Source organism: Protopterus annectens, chromosome 1.part2 (genome assembly GCF_019279795.1).
Source record: "Protopterus annectens isolate FY-2018-M chromosome 1.part2, PAN1.0, whole genome shotgun sequence".
In the NCBI taxonomy this organism is placed as follows: Eukaryota; Metazoa; Chordata; order Ceratodontiformes; family Protopteridae; genus Protopterus; species Protopterus annectens.
The window spans coordinates 137,772,222-137,797,327 of NC_056727.1; the positions used below are offsets into that span (position 1 = coordinate 137,772,222).

At 39.8% G+C, this 25,106-nt stretch overlaps 1 protein-coding gene across 4 annotated transcripts in view; it reads left to right on the forward strand.

Annotated features, from left to right (window-relative positions):
* Nucleotides 1-25,106, forward strand: part of CCDC88A (coiled-coil domain containing 88A) — a 4,373,054-nt gene that overhangs the window by 4,027,886 nt on the left and 320,062 nt on the right. For all 4 annotated transcript variants that reach the window (XM_044055294.1, XM_044055285.1, XM_044055303.1 and 1 more), the window contains one exon: nucleotides 24,129-24,412. In XM_044055294.1, the coding sequence (XP_043911229.1) occupies nucleotides 24,129-24,412 (284 nt within the window). The remainder of the gene's footprint in view (nucleotides 1-24,128; nucleotides 24,413-25,106) is intronic.

The window sequence follows — 25,106 nt, forward strand, 5'->3', positions numbered from 1 at the left end:
AGTGCATGCCACAAACCTTCCTAATGTAAAACAACTGGTCTGAAGCCCAAGTGCTTAATCCAAAAGACTTAGAACGATAGCTACACTTTAATCAAGTTACTACCAAGCAGTAATAAATACAATTGAATACTTTAGAGAATGCCTGGATTAGTGCTCAAGTTACACAAACAAAGCTAGATCCAGCAGGCCCGAATCCAGTCTATGCCACAGCAAACAAGGCGCACCAACTTCAGTAAGAAGCAGTTCAGATATGCATGCACTATAAGCCTTTAACCATAAATTCCCAGCTCAGAAAGGCAGAGTCCAGCCTCTCCTCCCACAAGAGTGCAGACCACGAACCCTCTTAATGTAAAATAACTGGCCTGAAAGCCCAAGTGCTTAAACCAGAATTAATACACTTTTAGAATAACAGACACTGAGCCCTCAATCAGCAGTTCCCAACCTAGAAGGATGTAAGCTACCTGTTCTGCCACTACAGTACAGACCACAAACCCTCTCAGTGCAAAACAAGTGGTCCGAAGCCCAAGTGTTTAAACCAAAAGGCTTAGAATGAGTTACACCAAGCAGTAATAAATGCAATTGAGTATTTTTAAGATGATGCAAAAGTAAAATAAAGTAGGTAGAAACACAAGTACAGTAAAAGCAGATGACATTTTTTTTTTCTTTTTTTTTTTCTGAACAAGTGCTGAGATCAAAGAAACAGATTTGAGTGCTGAAACTAGAAAACTGGCTAGTTATAAGGAAAAAAAACTAAGCTAGAAGGCTTCCCTCCAACACAGAAGGGCTTGGAGGCTCAGAAGCCTACAAATAGTGTATACCACTTAACAGGAAAGGCAGGAAACAAGCTTATTTATTTTTTTTTTCCGTTTCCCAGATGCTCTCTTTGTACACAGTAGGACTGCCTGAAATCAGAATATGATCTCACTGCACTCAGTTGAGTGAGCAAATGAGATGGGCCCAGAAGGGGTATCCAAACACAAATTTACAAGAGGGGCGGGCAGGTTCAAGGCCACTAAGATTAACACCAAAACAAAAACAGGAAGGGTGGGTGTGACTAACTGAAGAGCAGAGTCAAAACTTCCAGTTCAGTTAATATTCCTGCAACACAGTTAAAATCAATTTAAATACTGTATTTTTTTGAAAAAAAAGTGCAGATAAAGGTACTTAAATTCTCTTATACGTCCAGTTGAATACAGCAAGTTCTTAGCCAGCCAAAGCTGAGGTTTTTAAGAAGAAAATATTTCACACCGTACCACTTAAATGGGCACGGACAGGAAATCAAAGAATGCGGCTACCCCACATCTGTAATTACTAGCAAATAAAATTCAGCAAACACTGACTAACTTCCAGTTCAGTTAATATTCCTGCAACACAGTTAAAATCAATTTAAATACTGTATTTTTAAAAAAAAGTGCAGATAAAGGTACTTAAATTCTCTTATACGTCCAGTTGAATACAGCCTCCGAAGACAATACAGTAGCTAGTGACTCTGTCCCAACTGTCGTGAATGAATGAAGATTGACAACATCAGATAAAGAAGTTATGTTCTTACCATAACGTTCCATCTGTGTTGCCGATCTTCATTCATTCTTGACGTCCCACCCTCCTTCCCCTCCAAAGGCTCTTGGTGGTCTGGAACTAGTCCTGGTTCAGTAGTAGGGCAGTTGCTCAGTCAAAGCTTCTGCTTTTTGTTTTCTACAGGCAAACTCGATCTGAAGGGTGGGGAAGAGAGGCACTATGGGTAACCTTAGTTCGAGAGGTGCTGGCTGGTGCGAGCTTGTTACAACAGCCGAGTCGGTTCCGTGGACGGAACCGGGACCCAGCTGTCAAAAATGAAGATCGACAACACAGATGGAAAGTTATAGTAAGAACATAACTTCTTTTTTAAGCCGCATTGGCTTAGGTTGAAGCTTAAAAAATCTGATTCGGTGTTCAGTACTTCAAAAAAATCAATAGTATCAGTCTCAGACCCCTGTAATATTAAAAATAAATCAGACAAAATGACAAAAGCAAACAATTTTATGCCTTGTAAGAAGGGGTGTGCAGGACCCCCTGCTCCCTCCAGCCCGAAACCAAATTACATCTACAGAAAAACTCTCTGAGGCACTCCACGACAATGAGAAGCTGACCGTTGTTCGTTGACTGTTTATTGTAGAAAAAATATATATATATATATATATATATATATATATATAAGTAAAAGAACGTTCTTAGTGCTCAGTAAGTGCTTTCACATTACAATAGAATGCTTCATCAGACTGTTAGTGCACCAACTGATTTTTACATTTAAATAGCACCTTCAATTAACTATGCACCGATGACCTATGGGCTCATTTGTTTAAAAACAAATAAAATATCTATCTTAAAAAATTCCTTTGACATTAATTACTAAATGAAATCAACAGTTAAAACAAACTATTTCATATGTATGTTATTTACATACTATAATGAAATCATGTCAAATTGTGACGTAATAGATCAAATATATATATATATATTTTGCATTTATTAACCTGGGGTGTCTGACTGAGCCAAAAAGGCCCTTTTTCAGCAGAGGCCCGGGGAGAAAAGCTCCACAAAGAAAAATTACAGACACATTTAGTTATTTAGACATGATCAGTATACACACAAATTGCAAGAGACATGCTTTTACAGTCGTATGCGGCACATGGAGAGAACAAACAAAAAAATATTAATTTTAAAAATAAAGGTAATTAATAGATTTGTGGTGTATAGCTGAAATTTGGAACATAGGTAGAATACATACATAGTACACAGGTACAGTACATACATTGTAGATTAGCCAGTGTTTGTGAGTAAGAATGAAAACTATTATCAAGTGCTCTAGATTTAGTATGTATATGTTATCCGCTTTCACTAGCCTGGGGAGCAATCATGGCACTGCCAACTTTGCTTGAGATGTTGCCTGATGAGGTCTTTAAAGGAGTCTTTGGATGATGTGTTTTGAATGTTAGTAGGGACAGAGTTCCATTTTTTAGCCACAAACTACTATATAGTGCATCACCAAAGCTATTGTAGCTGTTGGTGACTTCTAATAGTAGTTTGCTTGATGATCTAAGAGGCCTTTTGGCTGAGTGATGTTGTACTAGGTTTTTGAGAGCAGGACACTTATTTGGGAGTAAATAGATAGAATGACAGAGGCAGAGCTGATTGTAGGTTAGAAGGTTGGGCAGTTCAAGCCAGTGGAGCTGTCTCAAAGCAGTACAGTGATGAGTTCTATATGAGCAATTTGCAGCAAAGCGGGCAATTCTGTTATAGCAGGCTTCCATTTTGCTTAATTCAGTTTTGTTGAGATTAGTCAGAATGGGAGATGCATAGAGTAGGGTGGATAGAAGTTGGGAGCGAGCAATGGCTGATCTTGTGTTGTTGGTAAGAAATGGTTTGATACGGTAGAGTGACCCCAGTTTGGCATGTACATTTTTAATAGTTAAGTTGAGATGACTATCAAATTTTAGGTGGTAGTCAATGGTTATTCCCAATAGCTTAGCCTGTGCTACTGGAGCAATTGGAGTAGCATTTGTGGAGTAGATAGTGAATTGACTGTTAGTGTTTTTGTTAGAACTGGTTATAATCATAAGCTGAGTTTTCTTTGGATTGAGGATAAGTTGGGCTTTGGTAAGGTAGTTTTCAACATCAGAGAATGCTAGTTGAGTTGTTTGCAGGAGGGTGGGAATGTTTTGTGCAGCACAGATTAAGGTAGTGTCATCTGCATACTGAATTATAGATGCATGCTGTGTGGAGGTATGGAGGTTATTTGTGAAGACTGTGAATAGTAGTGGTCCTAAGATAGAACCCTGTGGGACTCCTGTAGTTATGGGCAGCTGAGGAGAGAGAGAGTTTTCCCATTTCACAGCTTGGTACCTGTCAGTTAAGTAGCTTTGGAACCAAGTAAGAGTGGAATTTGATAGATGATATTAGTTTAGTTTGTTTAGCAGGATTTGGTGTGAGACTGTGTCAAATGCTTTGGACATATCCAAAAAAAGAGTTGACACTTGTAGGCCTTCATTTTTGAGATGGTTTACTGTGTCCATGAAGCAGAGGAGGGCTGTAGTGGTACTATGGGCAGGTCTGAAACCATGCTGAGTAGGTGACAGGATGTTGCTGTCTAGGAGATAGTTTAGCATCTGGGTATGGATGCATTTTTCTAGGATTTTGGCCAGGGAGGAGAGTAAAGCAATGGGTCTGTAGTTATTAAGTTCAGTGGAGGTCCTGCCTTTATGTATGGGTGTAACATAGGATATTTTCCAAAGTTTGGGCACATAGTTTTCAACAATTCATCTGTTTATGAGAGTGGAGACTGGGATAGCAATAGCATCTGCTGTGAGTTTCAAGAAATAGCTGGGGAGTAGGTCGGCTGCTGTTGATGAGGTTTTTAGTTTGGAGAGCATGCTTTTGATTGAAGTGGTGGAAACTGTTTTGAGGGTAAAGCTTGTATAAGTGTTGTTTGTGTTGGGGGGGATAGTGAGGAAGGAACTGTCCTGTGATACTAAGGATAGAATTTAGTTCACAAAGTGGGAGTTGAATTGTGTTTCGATGGGTACTTTTGTGTCAGGGGTGGTATGTTTGGGGGGTAGCCTTTTGGGTGGATTTTAGTAGCTGGTTTACATTTTTCCAAACTTTTTGCTGGTTGTGTTGGTATTTAGTTTGTAATGTTGTGTAGTAGGATTTTTTGTCCAGCCTAATGCATTTTTTTGCACGGTTGCTCAGTTCTTGGTACTTAGGCTTTGTGTTTCTTTGTTTTTTTGATAGTAAAGCCAGGCATGTCTCTGGACTTGAGGATTTGTTTGTTTTCTTTACTGAGCCAGGGGTTTGTAGAGGTTCTAACCTTGATTTTGCACAATGGAGCGACAGTGTCTAGGTGTTGTTGAAATATGCTACAGCCTGGTCAAGTGGGAGGGTTTTTAGGGGGGGGTCCAGTCACAGTTACAGAGTAAAGTGTTGAGGACCTCTGCATATGCTTGTTCTACTACGTATAAAGTATATTATGTTGTCGTCACTTAAGGTGTCTGGGAGACTGCCTGTGTGAGGGTACAATGTGGGGTTGTTAGGACGCAGTCAAGGATGGATTCCCTTTTAGATTTTTTATCACATCTAGTTAGAATTTGGACTAGCTGCTGGTAGCCATGGAGATTTATTAGATTACTTGGTGGTTCTGATATACAGGTGAACCAATCTAGGTTGAAGTCTCCCAGAATAAGGGTTTCTTGCGAGTATGTGGAAGAACACCAGGATAATAATTTTTCAAGACTAGCAGGTGTATTACCAGCTGGAATATAGATCACAATTGTGGTGATGACCTTTTTAGGGTGAAGCTGAAGTTGTGAGATAAGTATGTCCCAATTATTGGGGGAGAGGTAGGAGTCTGGTAATTGACGGACAGTTAATTTGGACTTGTACAGTAAGGCAGTTCCAACCCCTTTACGAAGTGGTCTGTCTTGTCTAATAATATTGTAGCCGGTAGGGAGAACTTCTGAGTTAGCTATGTGTTTTTTATTTAACCAGGTTTCTGTTAAAGCAACTATGGCTGGGGAGTAGTGTGCTGTTGTGGCCTGGAGTTCAGGTATTTTATTTTTAATACTTCTAATATTAATATTTAGCCTTAAAAGATGGTTGGTTTTGCTGCTGTTGTTGATTTGCCCAGGAATGAAGAAAGTTGTGGTGTTATGTTCTGATATTTGTGTTGGAGCAGTTTGTGTTGGACAAGATGGATTTGAGCCTGTGTTGGGGTGGATATCCCCACTTATAGTGAGCCTGGAGTTAAAATGGTTATACAGATGATGGAGTTTGGTGAGGTGTCTGAGAAAGTATTGTGTTTTTTGGAGTAGGAATGAGAGCATATGTGTTTAGTTCTGAATTGATCCGTTATGTAGTTCTTGAATAACTGTGGGCAGATATTATTATAATGTGTGGTGTCTGTATACGAGAGTGCATAATGTAGTGTTGTGCTACTAAGTTTAGGGATATTGCTAGAGTGATAACTTGTGGTATTGTAAAGAATTATGAGAAGACAGACTAGACTTAGTTGTGTGATAGTCATGGTTATAAAGTTTAAGTTGTTTCTAGGTGGGGGGTCTGAATAGGAATTATAGGGTTGCACTATATGTGGATGGGGAAATAGTGTGGGTGATGTAAAAAATGCCTAGTGGGAATGAGAGTGATTGTGAGTATTTTGTGTGGAGCATGTTGGTGTGGTATAATGTGATATGACTTGAGGAGCTGTGATTGGTGGAGGTGATGTGAGGGTGAGCTGTGGGTGTGGCTGTGATTACTATAAATGTAGAGGCAGTGGAGATGGGAGGGAATAGGGGGCAGGGGAGCGGAGAGAGCCTGAGCGGGGCAGAGCCAACCAAGACGAGAGAAAAAAGTAAGTGTTACTTTACAAATCTGAACACTTTAAACAAATTGCTGAGGTCTAATAGCTTACTGGCAAGCAGAATGTAATTGCTGAAGAGCACTTGTGTCCTGGTGGGAGACTAGAAATTTAAAGATGGCTCCATGCTCAGCAGGATTCTAATATAGACTTTGTATTGGATGAGGGAGATAGCACAAGGGGTGCAAACCAGGTGGAATGCAAAGAAACCAGAGAGGCAATCAGTGGAAATCAGTGAAGGCCTCAGAGGGGGTAATAACTCAAACTACCTGTAAAGTGAAGGAGAGAAGAGACAGCAAAGTTTATTAAGGTTGGGAGTGTGTCTTCACATTGACTTGCTGATTAGTAACCAGTTTGTGCACAGATTACATTAGGGAGATACATTAGCAATGAAGGGGAATGTATAGAAATGCAAATAAAAAGGTGGGTCTCCAAGTGATAGAAACTAAGGCAGAAAGCACTGAGAGGGCTTCTTGATGGTTAATTTAGTCACAAGGATGTGAATTAAATGTATACTGTCTATTGAACAGTTAGGATTACTGTACTAGTGGGGGGGGAGGACACAAGGCTACAACAGTCAGTTTTATTAGCAAGCTGAGAACTACTAAGAAATACTGCTAATGTAATAGCTTCACTCTCATAAAACATACAAGTAGAATGCCTGGGTGGACTGACCCTGCTCTTGAGGCTCAAAATGTATATCCTTGTTTAGTTTTCAGTACTGATTCCGTATACTGTATGGGTGGAGTGGTAGCCGCAGATTTGCTTGAGTGTGCTCCTGCTCTTGAGGCTCAAAATGTATATCCTTGTTTAGTTTGCGGTACTGATTCCTTCTTGTACTGTATGAGTGGAGTGGTAGCCGCAGACTGCAGATTTATATACACATAAATATATTTTCTATATATAAAATATAAATATATATTCTCATAGAAACCCATAAAACTCCATTTTTAGCACAAATATCTGAATAAAACTGCTCCAAACATCCTTATGCATATAAAACAATAAAACAATATGCACATAAAACAATACAAAACATGTATATCAATAACATTATAGAAGAACCAGAAATATTGTAAAAAAAACTATAAAAAACAACCATGTAGCATTTTTGCGTCATATAGTGAAAATATACATGCACATGTAGAATACTAAAGAACATCTATAAAGATCCTATAAATGCTTCTCACAGTAAGGAAACTACTGTTTAATAGAATAAAGCAATACCAGGAGGTCATATCTCATACAGGCAAAGTGTAACAATCAAGTGTCCGGTACAACTTGAAATATATAAAAATTAATGTTTATAACCCCTTGCACTAAGGAAGGGTTTCAAAGATACTCTTTCATTTAAACCAGAGGCTCTATCGGCTTGTACCCTCATAATCCACCTTGTTTCTCTTTGTTCAGCGTAATTTTTATAGTCACCCAACCTGACATCTCTATATATATCAGTTCTATGACTATAAACTGGAAATTGTGTCGTGCCTTTAATCATCATTATGTTTAGCCAAAGCATTGTTATCATCCTCCCTATTGATGGCATATATGTGTTCTCTTACACGTTCTCTAAGGGTCCTATTAGTCATGCCAACATAGAAGGATGTGCATGTCATGCATACTGCCAGATAAACCAAATTGCGTGTTTTGCAGTCAGAATATATCCCAAACTAATAGTGTCGTCCTGTATCTGGGTGTGTAAAAACATTACCATTCAACATATAACTGCATTGATTGCAGTTCCTACATGCATAAGTCCCTTTCCTGTCTGATACTACATGTTGTTCCTCTTTCCTGTCATAGCATAACAGGCGTTTCAAAGACTTCGTGTTCTTGTAAATGAATCTTGGGATATCTCCTACTAATTGATGTACTTTAGTAAGGCTTTCTAGAAAACATTGTGTCTCAATCAGGAAATATTTGTATAAATCAAAATCAATTACATTACATAGGAACATATCATGCAGCTTTCCCCAAACACATCCTTTAATTGAATCCTTTGAGAAAGCAGTAGAAAGGGATTTAATGAAATTGTATAGCGTAAAGAATGTTAAACATGATTTTTACAATTTAAATAATCAGGAGCATCTTGCACTCAGAGCTACAGTGAAATAAAGAAATTGTGATTAGGGGAGCTGACAAAGGTGGGTCAGTAGTGGTTTTAAATGCCATAATGTATAATACTAAGATGATCAATCTCCTAGAAGACAGTGAGACTTATTTGAAAATGGATTTTACACAGTTAAACAAAGTCATCATCAGTGTACATGATGAGCTGTATGATATGCTCCTATGTAATGTAATTAATTTTGATTTATACAAATATTTCCTGATTGAGAAACCAACAATAGCAACTTTTAGAAGACTTCCCAGGGTTCATAAAGATGTTAGAAATCCACCTATGAGACCTATAGTGTCCATAAGGGATGGCTAACTGAGACCATTTCAGTATATTTAGAGAAACAATTAAGGAAAATTGTTTACAAACATCAACAATAGTAAGAGACACAGTGGGTCTCCCTCCTTTGGTCTCATCTGAAATATCTTCCCTGGATATTGGATCCCACCCCATATCTCATTTCCCACCCTTGGATGTTTCCTCTTCCCAATCTCCAGTCTCTCTGTCTAACCACAAGTTTCCCCCAGTTCCAATGATCCTTTCCCAGTCCAGGCTTCCCTCTCTGGTTAAGAGTATTATCCTGGCCTCTCAAAAACCTTCTACCAAGAAGGTGTATTCCAGTAAATGGAAGAGATTTTCTATTTGGGCTAAACAGTGCAATGTAGATCCCTTTTCAGCCCGTATTCCTGACATTTTATTGTTCTTGGCCTCTCTTTTTCACCAAGGGGCCAGTTTCTCTACAATCTAACTCCAGTTGGCGGCTGTCTCTAACTTCCATTTGAATGAAAGTCCCACCTTTTCTTCCAGGCTGTGCAAGGCCTTCCTCCAAGGGATCTTTCTCCTCAAGCCTCCTATCAGGGATTCCTATTCACCATGGGATCTTGCACGAGTGTTGCAGTCTTTGACTCAAGCCCTTCGATCCTGCAGCAACTTGTGATCTTAAATTCCTGTCCTGGAAGATGGACTTCTTGGTGGCTGTTAGTTTGGCTAGGAGGGTCTCTGAGTTGCAGGCTCTCAGCATTAAGCCCCCCCTTTCATGGTGTTCAGCAAGGATGGGTTGTCTCTCAGGACCAATCCTTTATTCGTCCCTGAGGTAGCCTCGGAGGCTAATCGTAACCAATCTATTCAACTTCCTGTGTTCTTCCCCAATTTTTCTAATAAAGGGGAATGTACGTTGCATTGTTTGGATGTCCATAGAGAGCTATGTTTTTATCTTAAGAGAACTGAAGAATTTCGGAAGTTAGATCAGCTCTTTGTTGCCTTCTCAGGCCAGGAAAGGTCAGGCAGTTTCCTGAGGTATCTATTTCACCTTGGATCGCAGCTGTATTTCCTACATTTACAAAAGCAGGCACCTGGATCTTTCCGAACTAGTTAAATCTCACTCTACTAGGTTGTAGCCATATCTTCTGCCTTTTTGGCAAAACTTTATTTGGATGATATAAAAATAAGTATCCTGTTTTCTTCCTTATTTTTACTAGTTATTGCTTATTCTTACCATTTATTGCACTTTTGTCTGCTGCTTAACTTTTATTGCACTTTTTATTGTTTGCTGCCTACTTTTTACTGTATTTTATTGCTATAAACTAATCTGCACTGTTGTCTTACTTCTGTAAAGCTTTTTTAGTTAAGTTTCAGTGTGTGAAAGGTATTAATTGAAAATGTTCTCCCATTTATTAAGCAACTGTTAATGTTCTGATTTTGCTTGGAGTTAAAAGCATTTTTTAGAGCCTCCTCTTTCCTTTTTCTGTTTAATAGGTTCATAGGTTCATTTAGTGTCTCACTGCTGTTTTTCTACTGTGATAAACATTTCTGTCGTGTTTTCTGCCTAAAATTAGTGTAGCTAGTAGCTGTAGCATAGTTCCCCACCCTCCCTCCATATTGTTGTCTTGTTCTTAAACTTGGTGGCTTTGCAGTTGCCTGCCCCTGCTGTAAATTTGATCTGGGACATTCCTCCCTGTCAAGTCTCATTAGCTCATTCTACTTAATACATAAAGAACATTTGGGAAGGCCAACCCCTTAGTTTCTTAACTTTGAATTGTCTTCTGTTCCTCCTTTCGCCCTTCCCACTCTACAGAAAAAAAAACGTTCTCAGTTGCTTATATTGTACTTGTGTTTCCTACTCTATTACTTAATTTTGCTTTTTCAGCTACTTGTTCTCTAAAGTGTTCCATTGCATCTTTTCTGCTGCATTTATTACTGCTTGTTTTCAGCCTGTTTCAATTCTATTATTCTAAACGTCTTAGTTTTGGTTTAAGTACTTGGGCTGTAGGCCTCCCCCTTAGCTCTCCCTGGCCTCTCTCCCTCAGATTCTGACAAATATGGATGGACAATTTCCTATGGTTTCTCCTGCCAGCCTGGTTGATATGGGCATCCTGAGACAATGTAGCAAGTGCCTCATGTACACTGGCAATCATCTACTATTACCACCTAGGAACACAATTTCTGAGAGATGCAATTATATTAAGAACCTAGAGTCTGTGCTCTCTCCCTGACAAGCCAGTATATCTGACACTGAGAAGGTTATCAACACAATCACTACACCTCAAACACCACCTACAACTACACAACACCCAAGCATATATGTGGAGGTTCTCAACAAAAACATACCCAAAGAACGGAGACCTCAGAGGCAAAAACACACGTGAACCCCACAACCCTCCACACCACATACCACACATAGTCCACACACCAGTGTCACACATCCACAAAGGTCTAACCATAAACCCAGCATATTAGTCATAGGAGTCTCCATTGTGAGACACACAGATGTGCCTCTCACCAGGCTGTTATAGGAGAAACTCCTGGTTAGTTGTCTGTCAGGTGCCAGAATCCACCGTATCACACACTCACTCAAGTCTCTCAACAACAAGTACTGTTATGACTCTATCATAGTCCATGTTGGGGTGAACGACTTGAGATGTACCTCCCTGGACTATATGAAGAGAGACATGATTGAGCTCACTGAATGTGTGTCCCAGACAGGTATGTCCCTAGCTTTAAGCAGCATTCTACCATCACCCAGAATGATGCCGCAATATAAACAGAAAATGAAGAAATGTAGCAAAGTGATGCGAGCCAATTCCAAAGCAGTTATATCCAAAAACAAGCCCCAAATCACGGAAGCATACACAAAAGTAAAAAATCCAAAAGTGTATTTCTTTATGAAAGCACTTACATAATAAATATACTTTGGGATTTTTTACTTCTCTGCCTGCATCCGTGATTTGGGGCTTGTGTTTGGACAAAGAGAAAATGATTGACTTTAACAATTGGCTTAGTTTCTGGTGTTGTTCCAGGGGTATTCAGTACCTGGCAGCCTGGGAAGATATGATTGACAGACAACTATGCTTTGCTAGAGATGGCCTGCTTCTGTCTCACTTGGGCTTCTGGCAAATTCCCTTACCTCCCCAATGGTGCCTTTTTTAGGAAAAGTCCTGAGGTCAATAACACCAACATAAAAATTTCAAAAAAAAAAACAAATTAAAGGTCATGCTGCTAAACACTAGGAGTCTAAACATGAAACTGCACTCATTCAAGCATTCTTAATCCTGGAAGATGCTGACATTTGTGCAGTCACAGAAACCTGGTTCAAAGCTGCAGTGAGCACCCCAGCCTTATCTGGTTACTCATCCCATCATACATTCAGACCCCAAACTGTGGGCAGCAAAGCCAAAGGAGGTGGAGTTTCAATATATATTAAAGATGCACACACCCCCAGGCTGGTCAAACAGTATGACTCACAGGAGACACTCCAGGTGCAGTTAACCATTGACAAGACCCCTATTCAAATCATAGCTAACTACAGGCCCCCAGATTTGACTCAAGATGCCCACTCCACGTATCTGGACCTCTTCGAATCTATCAAAATTCAACCCTTTACCCTGATCCTGGGCAATTTAACTACCCAACCACAGAATGGAAAAACTACTCATGCCAGAATGCAAATGCCCAGAGGTCTTCGATTTTATCAATGCAAATGCCTTGGAACAGCTAGCTGATACCCTCACAAGAGATGATAATATCTTGGACTTGGTATTAACCAACATGAGTAACCACTGCAGCACCCCTACAGTATCACCCTCCCTGGTAAGATCTGACTATAAAGTGGTCACTTTCAAAGTCAGCATCTCCCCTGACCCCCTCTAGCTAGGGTCAAACAAAAAAACTTCTCCAAAGCTGATTACAGCCTCCTGAAGGATGGTATAAATAGCTTCAAGCCCCTCCCCCTTCTGTTGGACCTGGCACCAATATCCAAATCTACACCAAAGTACTATATGAGAACTTATATAGATGCATGGAATCAGGAATCCCTGACAGGACAGAATCATCCTCCACAAGGGAGAGTAAACTTGTCTGCTGGACATCTGCAATAACTATATAACAAAAGGAAAAAATTGCTGTGCAGGACCAAGAAGGAGCAGGTGCCCAATTGGGAGCAATCTCTCCTTAGCCTGAACAAGCAAATAAGAGCACTAGTGAAATCCTCTAAAGCCAACTTCAAGTCCAAATTGGCCACATCTCCTAGAAACAGTCATAAGGCCTTCTTCACATATGTCCGCAATCTCAAAGGAAGCACCCAGATATGTTCAGAACTGGTGGTCAAGGACACCACATACACAAGTGCTGTAGATATAGCCAACCTACTGGCTGACAGATTCAGTGAAAACGTCATCCCTCTGTCCCCCATCTGTAAATCAGGACATATCCCCAGTACCTGCCCCCTCTCCCCTTATCTCTAGGGAACAGGTTATCACTGCCCTCAGAAAGGCAAAGAATACATCCTTCATGGGACCCGATAACATCCCAGGCTGCATCCTACATGAACTCGGGCATGAACTTGCAGCACCATTAGGCACCATATTCAACCAAAGTCTAAGTATCGGCTTTGTCCCAGCCGAGTGGAGGAAAGCCACTGTCATCTATTTACACAAATGGGGAGTGTCCACCCAGGAATTTGTCAGGAAATTTTAGACCCATCAAGCTAACTAGCCTGATCTGCTAGACCATGGAACAGATTATCATGGACCTCATTAACAGGTACATTGGCAACCTCCAAACACTTGACCCACACAGTTAGGCTTTGTCAAGGGGAGGTCATGTCTGTTAAATCTGGTCGACTTCTTTGAGACAGTCACCAAAGCCAAGGGTAAGGGGAAGACAGCTTTGGACACTTTTCCCCACTTGTGCATAATAAACTCTCTCAGCTAGGCATCAATCCATATGTTATCAGATGGGTATCAAACTGGCTCACTGATAGAACCCACTTAATCAAAATAGTGGAAGCCACATCAAGCAGAATACCCGTAACGAGCGGCGTACCCCAGGGATCGGTCTTGGGGCCTCTGTTATTCAGGATATACTTCTCTGAGGTGGAGGCCAAAACCAGTGGGTTATGGCTGACCAAGCTTGCAGATGACTGCAAGCTGGGCATGGTCATCAATTCCCCAAGTGATGTGGACGTCCTCCAAGAGGGTTTCACCCAAACAAATGATGGGTGCCAGAAACATGGCCTTAAGCTGAATGTCAAAAAATACATCATCGTCCCCTTTGGGGAGAGTGATGTCCCCACATATTGTCACATTAATAACAATGTCCTAAGCACACAATCAGTTGTGAGGGATTTGGCCACCTAGGTTGACAGCAACCTGACTTTTAACCACCATGTTGCTTCCATTGTATGGAAAGCTTTTGACATGGCCCACCTCATAAGTAAGGCTATATCTCATCCAGGAACAAGGAGGTCGTAACATTCCTGTATTCTTCCCTTATAAGGCCAATTATTAAGCACAGTGCCCCCTTTGGCATGTACCTTGCAAAGCAGATGGAGCAGCTGGAGAGACCACAGAGGTTCCTCACCATAAGAATTCAGGGCCTCAGATATCTACCCTATACAGAAAGGCTAAAAGCCTGTCCCTCTTCTCAGTTTCATACAGACTCTTCAGAGCTGACCTCTGACATAGAAAGCAGTCTCAGACCCAGCCTTGATGGGACTACTGCATATCTGCAAGTCAAGCTCCACTCGAGTAACCCACATGAGTGACCTCAGCCTAGTCTGTGACATCAATAGGACTTGTTGGAGGGACAGATTTGTGTTCCAGAGACTCCCCCCATCTGTGGAATAGACGCTCTCTCCACATCAAGCAGAGTACCTCAGTATCCCTTTTCAAGTGCAACCCGGATAACTGGATGGAAAACAGAAAATACACCCCTGGGATTCCACCTGTATCATTGCTGGACAGGGGATTTGGGTGCTGACTTGTCTAAACATGGGCTAAACTCTTGGCTAGGCTTATAAGGGCTTCAGGGCCATTAGCCTAGTAACTTTCAGTGATCCTGTGAGATTTGCACCACTGCTATTTGGTCCAATTCCCACACCTTTATTACGCATTATAAGTTGGATTTGGTGCCTAGGAACAGGGCTTCCTTTGGTTTCTGTGTGCTGCGGCATATCCTTCCCTGAGGCATCCCGGGGTTTATTGTAGCTGGGGACTCTGACCCATCCATGATGAGCAATGACATGAGTAGCATCAGATAAAGAGTGATGTACTTACCATAACTTGGAATCTGTGTTATCCATTGTTCATCACATTCCAACCATCCTTCCCTCCTTCTGGATATTTGGTAGATACAGAGGAATGTCGCCCTTTAGGAGTTTTTCAGTTTTATAAGCAGTCAACACTGCCCTTTTTTCTCTATCCAGCAAACTCAATCTGAGGGTTGTGAGTTAGCAAGGTATTATGGGTAGGGGAGGAGCTTGAACTCTGGAACTGTCCTTTCATTTGCCGGCTCGGATCCAAGACCCATCAGTGATGAATAATGACACTGGATAGCACAGATTTCCAAGTTATGGTAAGTACATAACTCTTTTTCTATAACGTCGACATATTTTTCCCTATCTGTCCATGTATGTCCAGTTTCTCCACATTTTTTTACATTTCATATCACAATTTTTACCTTCATGCCCTGATATACTTCACACACAACATTTTTGTTTATCAGAGTCACTAATCAGATGACTATCTTTTCCATAAAAAAGCATGTCTTTGGCTGCTGGCTGTGTTTAACAAAGCCACTATTACCATTCATATTTAACACACCTTGAATGTGTATAACATTTTCAGGTACTTGCGTATTATCGCAACCACGTAAGTACCTTTTGAAACTACAAGGCATACCATTAGGCGAATTAACTGTCAGAATTCCGCAGTCCGACCTTAGCAAATGTTAAGCACCCCGTAGGAAAGTTATGGTCATGTCCCACATTAGACAGTAAAAATCTGCATGCTGTAAACAGCATCTGACAGCATCAGAATAAAAAAAAAAAGGTTTATAACGTTGGTCCGGTAAGATCTCCTTAAACTGCTGTAAAACATGTACAAATTTGTGACAATAGCAGGAGTTGTTTTCGCATGTGTTTCCTGAAGGATACAAACTCTGGCATTGTAAAATGTTATTTACTGACTTCACTGCTCACTACTTTATCGGAAAACCCCACTATTTACTGCCCTGGTGACACCCTCCGTTAACTGTTTATGCCTTTGAAAGCCGACAAAAATGTTGATATTTTCCTGTAAGTACAACTACATGGAGCACGTAAAGCCACACGCAGTACACACAGTTATGATCGTCTCATAAATCAAACCCCAAAATTATGCATTACTGACATGGATGGTAACATTGTCCTCTCCAAATTTGTGGCCATCCATGTCTCGAACGAAAAATAAGGTGAGTACGAGCGCTGAACTGATAGCTTGGAAAAGAGCCACTTGTCCTGCTCGGAATGTGGTTGCAATAGATGGAATGTGGTTGTGATAATACGCAAGTACCCATTTTCATTTTCCATTTTCAAAATAACCCCACATTCCCAAGCCCCAGTCCATAAACCTCTGTCATCATATATTTTTGTTGTGCCCATAACTTCTTTACATATAGTCTTTAAACAGTCCTTTAATACTTCTTTTTCAGCTTCCATTCTAAATTGTACCAAAATTGTCTTTATAATTTCTGTATGAAACGCTTGCACTTGCACCACAGAAAAGTTCCAAGGATTACAGTTCTTTTTTAATTCATCCTGTTCTAAAAAAATTCTCCATATACTGTCCTGTTTCAAACAAAATATCACAGTACATTTATTTATTAATGTGAATGAAAGTTCTCACCACCTTGGGTGAAATACCCAATGATGCAATCACAGTATCCCAAATTTCATACCTTTTTAGTCCTTTTTCTTACCTGCTTAACCTTATCACAAATTTCTTCTTCACCTCCTTCATTTCTTCCACTTCTCTCTCCTCCTTTTACCTTCTGTGCGTAAGATTTCTGCCTTACTGCAACCTCCTCTTCCTGTATTTTTTCCATGATTTCTCCCCATGAAGCTGCTGTCTCACTGTCTGGTTCACTCTGGTCAACTATCTCCTTTAAATAAACATCCAGTAACCTTCCCGGCTGGGGGGTTGTTACAACACAGTTTTGTGTATTTTATGTAAATACCTCTTCATTGAAGAGGTTTTGTTGAAATATCTGCTCTGTATCACATAACAGTAAGTCATCCTTTCTTTTAACATCCACCTTTTGAAAATGCTTGACTGGCCTTTTCCAGTCCTGTGACTACACCATCTTGCTTTTTGTAAGGCTGCCCTTCTTTACACAGCTCTTCTACCATGGCCTCCTTGCTACTGTCCACAGCCATATTGTTCATCGTACCATCACTAGCTTCATCAGTAGCTAGCATCTCAATTCTTCATTCCATCACTCACTATTGCCTCTCTGCTCCGAGCTGCCTTCGCACTCGGAACAGAAGCAGGAAGCACACCCACAACATGTGTGTCTGTACGCTATGAATAAGTGAAGCTCCCTGATGCCCTGGCTAAATTTCCCTAGTAATCTAAACCCCACCTCTGGTTTCTCCTGAAAAGAGGCTACTAGCCTAGTGGGAGTAACCTAGTAGTAAAAGGATAAATAAGTAAATAAAATCTGATGGGGAGAAACAAATTGGAAATATGTTGTGGGAATGTAACAAGTTGATGGATTTTAAAAAAATTCCATACAGAGTACTTTGACAGAAATATTGACGGAACAAATTTCCATAACTAAGAAATTGATTCTTTTCTGCTGGGACATCGGTTCTGAATTGTCTAGACAGAGTAAGGCTTTACTACGTGTAATGCTATTAATAGCCAACAAAATGAGTATTACAAAATGGAAATCAAAATCTGATAGCCAGGTGTAGTGGAAATATTGAATATTGTAAAGACCTCTGAACTGTATGGGGGTTCTTTAGAAATGGGAAGTAGCAAATTTCACAGAAATAGAGTATGAGAATCACACATGCAGAATAACGCTCAGGAAGAGAAGTGACATTTAAGGGAAGGCTGGAATTGAGCAATTCATGTGATGTTGGAGTGAATGAAAATTCTTACATAGAAAACATGTAAGTAAGTATACTGCATAACAATAATAATGGAAATGTGTTACTGTTTGTTTTTGTTAATATTTGCAAACTCATGTTGCACTTAAAATGGTGTGATTTAGTAAAGGTGTTTTGAAACATTCTGAGGCAGCAGGCTTTGATTTATAAAAGGAGAAACAGTTTCTTCACCATTTCTAGATCAGCCAGTTTAATTATCTTTTCTCTCACTTTTTCTTTTTTATTGGCTTATTTTTATACATGTTTAAGCATGTGGTATATTTTTAGCTTTCTAGTAGTAATATTGAGATATTTATTTATTTTCTGCTTTTATCAGATGAGACAACTGCTCTAGAGGGTCTTTAAGCCATGGTCTGGATGAAGTGGCTCAGCAGCCATAGCAGACACAGAATATGATGATGATTGATATATCTTGCAAGATGCAAGAAAAGCTTAAAATAAAAAAGAGAACCTTGCATTGAAAGAGTGCATTGCAGACAAAAGATGCAGTGTATTTAATATGACAAGAGTGGTATGAGCACATATGTTCCAAGAAGGATAGAGGGGCAGTGAGTCCACAGACTTATCTGTGAAATAAAGCATCCCACTAAGATGTTGATATATGTAGATCAAAATGTGTGTATGTATATACCTTTAAGTAGCTATCCAAGGGCTTGCACAAGTGTATAAATACTAAGCAGCGTGTGAGCCTGACTGCCATTTTGTAGTTAACTGTTGAGATGTAAGCATGTACGCATGTAAGCTCTGTTTAAGTAGTTTTTTCGTACTTAATGTTGCTGCTATCCATCCTGATGTGTTTGTGTGTATTAAAGCATCTGAACAAAACCCCAAGCCTTCTTGTTATACGTATTAGAGACAAACGAGAGTGACATGGTGTCAGAAGTGGCATGTCAAAAGGATATGATGCCAGAAGCAGCATATCTAAAACTTTATAGAGTTAGAAGAGGCAAACCGAAGGGGCATGGAATCAGTAACGGCTTGGCTAAAATAATTCAATGCACTTGTTTAGATGCTGGTGGAATATACAGGAGTGGATCATTCCTAAATGTGCAAACTTCACAAAACAGGTCAGAAACTAATTTCAGTTATTAAAACTTGCTCAGCACAATTTCTTTTTGAGTAATATGAAACGGGACATACAGAATGTTTTAAATAATATTCACATAAATATGTACAATATTGATAAAAATATTCAAATTACTACAGAAAATGTTTGAAATAAAGTCTGAATTGCATAAAATGAATAAAGTAAGGGGAAATTACTACATTTTCACAAAGCATATGTATTTCGTATTAAGCAAAGATATTCGAGTTATCAGAAGTGTATAAAGTATTCTCATGTTTGTACGGTATTACAGTAAAGCTGTTTTGCAAAGTACAGCCATTACAAGGCATATTTCACAAAGTACTGTCATTACAGAGCATATTTCACAAAGTAAAGCATTATGAAGAGTTTATTGTGCATTTGAATGTCGTTACAAGCTCACAGCACTGTTTGTTAATACATAATTACAAGGGCCATATTTTCAGTGTGTTTTTGTATACTTTGTGGGCCTGGCAGATGGATTTTGAAAACCCAGTGCACTGGTGTTTGACATTAATATTGATGAGAACTGGAGAGTGTTTGAGAAAGACTACGACATTTTCATACAGGATGCATTTTCTGATAAATATGACAGTACAAAGACATTTATTCTGCTTAATTTAGCTGGGTCAGAAGCCATAGAAAGGGAACATTCATTTGTGTATGCACCTGCTATCTATACAGGAGAGGGGGAAAACAGTCATGTTGCACTGGCTGAGTTAAGGGAGGACCCAGAATGCATGAAATATAAATTTAGAGAAATGTGAAACCCCAAGACAAATGTTACAGTGGTAAGGCACTTATTTTACACAAGGGATCAAACGCTTTGTGAAACCTTTGCAGCATATATAACTGACCAGAGAAATAAAGCTAAACTGTACAGATTTGGTGACTTAAGGATGAGTTGATAAAGGACAGACTTGTGTGTGGCATAAAAGATGATGCTGTGAGAAAGATTTTGCTTCGTGACAGTGATTCAACTTTGAATAAGGCCATTCGGATTTGTCAGATGTATGAACTCACAGAAAAGCATACAAAGATGCTTACGAATGAGAACAGCTCTAGAAGGCAGAGTGATAAAGTTCATGTTGATAGTATGCAGCACATTATTAAAAGAAAGAGGCCCAAGAACATGGCAGCACTTGTAACCCCTGCAGCACTTACTGTTAAACCCCAGAACTTTCAGCACATTCCAGAGTTCTCATAGTCTCAGTGAAGCATAAGAGTGAGTCACCAAACTCAAAGCATAGGCCACCACCCAATTTCATTGCCAACTGTCGTAACTGTGATGGAAGCCATGAATTTAAAAGGGAGAAGTGTTTAGCTTTTGGTCAACAATGCCACAAATGTAATAAATGAAATAATTTCAAAAAGTTTTGTAAATCAAAAGACCCACATTATTTTATTAAAAGGGAACATTTTAAGAAATTAGTTGATCAGTTAGACAGTGGCAAGCCTACTCTTTATGTTGATGGTGTGTAAGTGCTTCATGAAACAGTCAGTTAAGTAGATTTAAGTGCATAGAATCAAGTATTTTGTACTGTTGGGATAAATGGCAAACCCACAGAGCTCAAAGTTAATACAGAAGTACAATGTTATGTCAGCAGAAATACTTGCCAGACTATATAAAGGTGAAAGGCTTGATTTGGCAAGGTGTGTGAAACTTGTTGCTTATGGAAGTTTAGAAATTCAGACTGAAGGCTCAGTAGTGATTTCATGTTACTCTGTTGGGAGAGGCTAAGACTTATTATTTTATGTGGTCAAGAAGCATGTCCAGTCATTATTGGGGCTCAGAGACAGTTTGAAAATGGGACTGTTTACATTTAATAAGGAAGTCTACCATGTTAGTTTAAAAAAACACTACTCTAATTTTGCCCAGTACATTTATTCTACCTATGCTGATCTTTTTCAAGACACTAGGAAAACTTCCAGCAAGTGTACTCCATGAAATTAGACCAAGAGGTCAGTCCAGTTAGGCTGGCACATAAATTTCCAGTAGCCATGCAGGACAGAGTCAAAACTGAGTTAGATAAAATGGTGCGACAAGGTGTGATTTGCTTAGTTGAAACTCCCAACTGAATGGGTATCTTCCATGGTGGCAGCTTATAAGAAAAGCTCAGATGACAGAAGATATATTGATCCACAAGATCTGAGCAAAGTGCTAAAAAGACCTCATCATCCAGCGCGCACAAAGAAGTCGCAGCCTTGATGCCGAATGCCATTATTTTTTCTGTCTTTGATGCACAGAGTTCATTTTGGCAAATTCAGCTTGACAAAAAATCCTCTTTGCTCACTTCTTTCAGTACTCCGTTTGGCAGGTACAGATTTTTGAGAATGCAATTTGGGATAAATTCTGCAAGTGAAGTCTTTCAACGTGCAGTGGTGCAAATGTTTTCTGGGTATCCTTGTGCTGTTATAATAGACATACTGGTAGGAGGTCGTGATGAAGAAGAACATGACAGAAACCTCAGAAAAGTTCTAGAAAGGGCACATCAAGCCCACGCAAATGCAAATTCATGCTCCAAGAAGTTACTTATGTTGGTCATTTGTTTACTAGTACAGGCTTACAACCAGACCCTTCGAAGCAAACAGTCATTCTTGAGATTTTAGCTTCAGACAATGTTCTAGCCCTGCAATGTTTTCTTGGCATGATCAACTACCTAGGCAAGTTCATTCCAGACTTGAGATAACTTTCAGCACCACTCAGAGAGCTGACACATAATGATGTATCCTGGTCTTGGTTAGAGCAGCACCAAAGAGCATTTGATGTCCTGAAACAGAGAATTGCTAGTCCACCTACTCTCAGATACTATGATGATCACAAACCAGTTACACTTTCCTGTGATGCTTCAAAATTTGGTCTTGGTGCAGTCATTCTACAAGAGCATCAACCAGTTGCCTATGCATCGAGAACTCGTACCCAAACTGAGATGTAATATGCCCAGATCGAGAAAGAGCTTTTGTCAATTGTGTTTGCATGTTCAAAGTTCTGTGATTATGTTTATGGTAGACCTATCCAGATCGAAACAGACCACCAACCTCTAGTCACTATCTTCCGAAAACCTATACATTCAGCTCCAGCCAGACTGCAATATATGATGCTGAGATTACAAAAGTACAATTTCAATTTTGTCTACAAGAAAGGCAAACTTCCTTATCTTACTGATACCTTACCAGATCGCCCAGAAATACCATAAAACAGCACAAGAGTGAGTACCTTGATTTTGAAGTCAAGGAAGACAAAAATTTTTCTTCCACACGTCTTGATGAGCTGAGAGATCACACAACCACAGATGCAGTTTTACAAAGGCTCAACTACTTTATCAACCAAGGATGGTCATCACAGCAATCTAGTTTACCTCAAAAAGTGCAGCCTTATTTTCCATATAGAGATGAGATTTTGTCTGACAAAAGTATCATAATGAAAGGTCCAAAAGTAATTGTTCCAAAGTTCCTGCAACAAGAGTACATTACTATTTTGCATCGTGGTCACCCAGGAACCGAATTTACTAAAAGAAGGGGGAGAGGGCTTGTATTTTTGCCTTCTATGTCGCAAGACATTGAGCGAGCAGTTTTATCTTGTTCAGTGTATAATAGTACAAAGCCTCATCAACAGCAGGAAACACTGCAGCTTAACCAGATTCCTGAAGTACCTTGGTTGACAGTAGCCAGAGACATCTTCGAGTGGAATGGTCAACGTTATTTGGTGTTAGTAGACTCTTACTCCAGTTGGTTCGAGATTGACCTACTTCCCAACTTAGCATCCATTGCAGTCATTACAAACATGAAGTGCCATTTAGCTGTTCATGGGAGTCGACACAAAGTTATTTCTGACAATGGCGCACAGTTTACAAGCCAACAGTTCTGAAGACTTGTTGAAGAATGGGACTTTACTCATGTCACAAGTAGTCCAGAGTACCCGCTGTCAAATGATTTGGCAGAATATGCAGTTCATAGTACAAAACAGTTAAGAGAAGTCAAAATGAGAAAACAGTGATGTTTTCCTGAATCTCTTGAATCTCAGAAATGTTCCCCATGATGAACATCTTGGTTCACCTGCTCAGAGACTTCTGTCAAGACAAACCAGAACCACATTACCAAGCAGTAGTCAGTTGTTGGTTCTACTTGTCAAGAACAACAGATTAGTGAAAGCGAATCTGTTGAAGCACCTATCCCAGAAGTCCTAGATCAATAAAACCAGCAAACCGCTCAGTCCATTACGAGAGGAGAACTGGTGAAGATGCAAACCTCCAAAGGTTATGATCAGATTGGTGGTGTGAAGAATATTGGTCCAGAGCCGAGACTGTACATTATAGAATCAGAGGGAGCAACTTTTAGGCAGAATCGGAAGCATTTAAGACCGGTGTCTGAGCCTATACCACAGCAAATAGCCTGTGAGAAAGGCTCTTTATCTCAGAGTGAGTTGTCCGGTGTTCCAATTCCTGACAAAGTTCCAGAGGACATTCCTGTTCCTGTGGCGAATCCAGAAGTTTCTGATACGAGTTATGTACCGCAGACTGTCCCTGTTGCTAAATTTGGTCCCAGCTGTTATGTTACGAGATTTGGTCGAATCTCTAAACCCTGTAGCAGATTTGAAGCAACTTGGGCATGAGCATTGTGTTTTGTTTATGTACATAGTAATGCATGTCTAGCTGTGATATTGTTTTGCATAAAAGGCAATCTTTTTAAGAGGGAGGATGTAGATCCGTATGTGTGTATATACTTTTAAGAAGCTATCCAAGGGCTTGCACAAGTGTAGAAATACTGAGCACATGCGAGCCTGACTGCAGTTTTGTAGTTAGCTATTGAGATGCAAGCATTTATGTATGTAAGCTCTGTTTGTTTACTTTGTTCGTATTTAATGTTGCTGCTATCCATCCTGATGTGTTTGTATGTATTAAAGCATTTGAACGAAACCCCAAGCCTTCTTGCTATATGTATTAGAGATGAACGAGTGACAGTATAGATGTTGGCTTCATTTATTTAAGTGCATGCTGTGCTATCAGTGCTATGACCTTTATGCATGTTGCAATTATTGGCAACTCAGAAAAGTACTTTCTTTCATGAAGCAGTAGTAAAGCATTAGAAAATTTGAAATTTATTTCAGAAACTGGTACAGTCATCACCAGCCATAGCAGACCGCAAAGCAACAGCAGTGGAGAATTTGGTCTTCCTCATGACCCTGAGCCATGTTCAAACAGTAATGGTCCAGTACAACAGCCCAATACTCTTACAAAGAAGTCTATCAAACTTAGCCCTTTGGTTCATCGAAAAGTTCTTGGGATGGTAGATTCTTTGGGACGACAAAAGGTTAAAGCTGTTTCACGTGGAAGTGAAGTTGTTAGCCTGCAGCAGTTTCTGGAAGAAAGCAGTAAAGCATCCACAGGACAGGTCTGTAATGTCATTAGTTCATCAATTTGGAAGTAGTTTTGTACATTATTAAGTAAAAGTACAGTGAATGTGTAGTTATTTTGTTACGTCGCCGTCTTCTTAATGAAACCCCTTTTGGAATGTGCACACCTTAAAAGCATTTAAGTGCTAAGTCATCTTCAGTTCAGTAGTACTGCAGTCAAACAGCATTCATTTCTGAGCAGTCAAACAGCATTCATTTCTGAGTAGATATCTCTAGGTTGCATTGCACAATAACATCCTGTGGGCTTTTTCAGCAAGTCGCACTAACAGTAGACAGTCTTCTGTCCTCTTCTGCTTGACAAAGGTCTATATTATAAAGTTGAAGCTTTAGGTAATCGAATACCTAAAACTTGACACCTAAACAGTGAAAGCTGTAAACATCTAATGGCCACTTCTGTGAATTCTTTCATAGGGAAAGTATTTGCTTGGCAGGAGGGAAAAGAAATTCAAACCCTAATCGGGTGGGGGGGCTGTGCCCCCCCACACCCCCTAACTAAATATACCAACTCTGAGATCACTCTACAGTGGAGAAAAGGGCACATTCCCGATAATGTCCAAGCAGATTATTTCCCTGTTAAAGAATTTGCGGAAATGGCCATTCAATGTTTACAACTTTCCCTGTTTAGGTGTTGAGCTTTAGGTGTTCGATTACCTAAAGTTTTGATCACCTAAT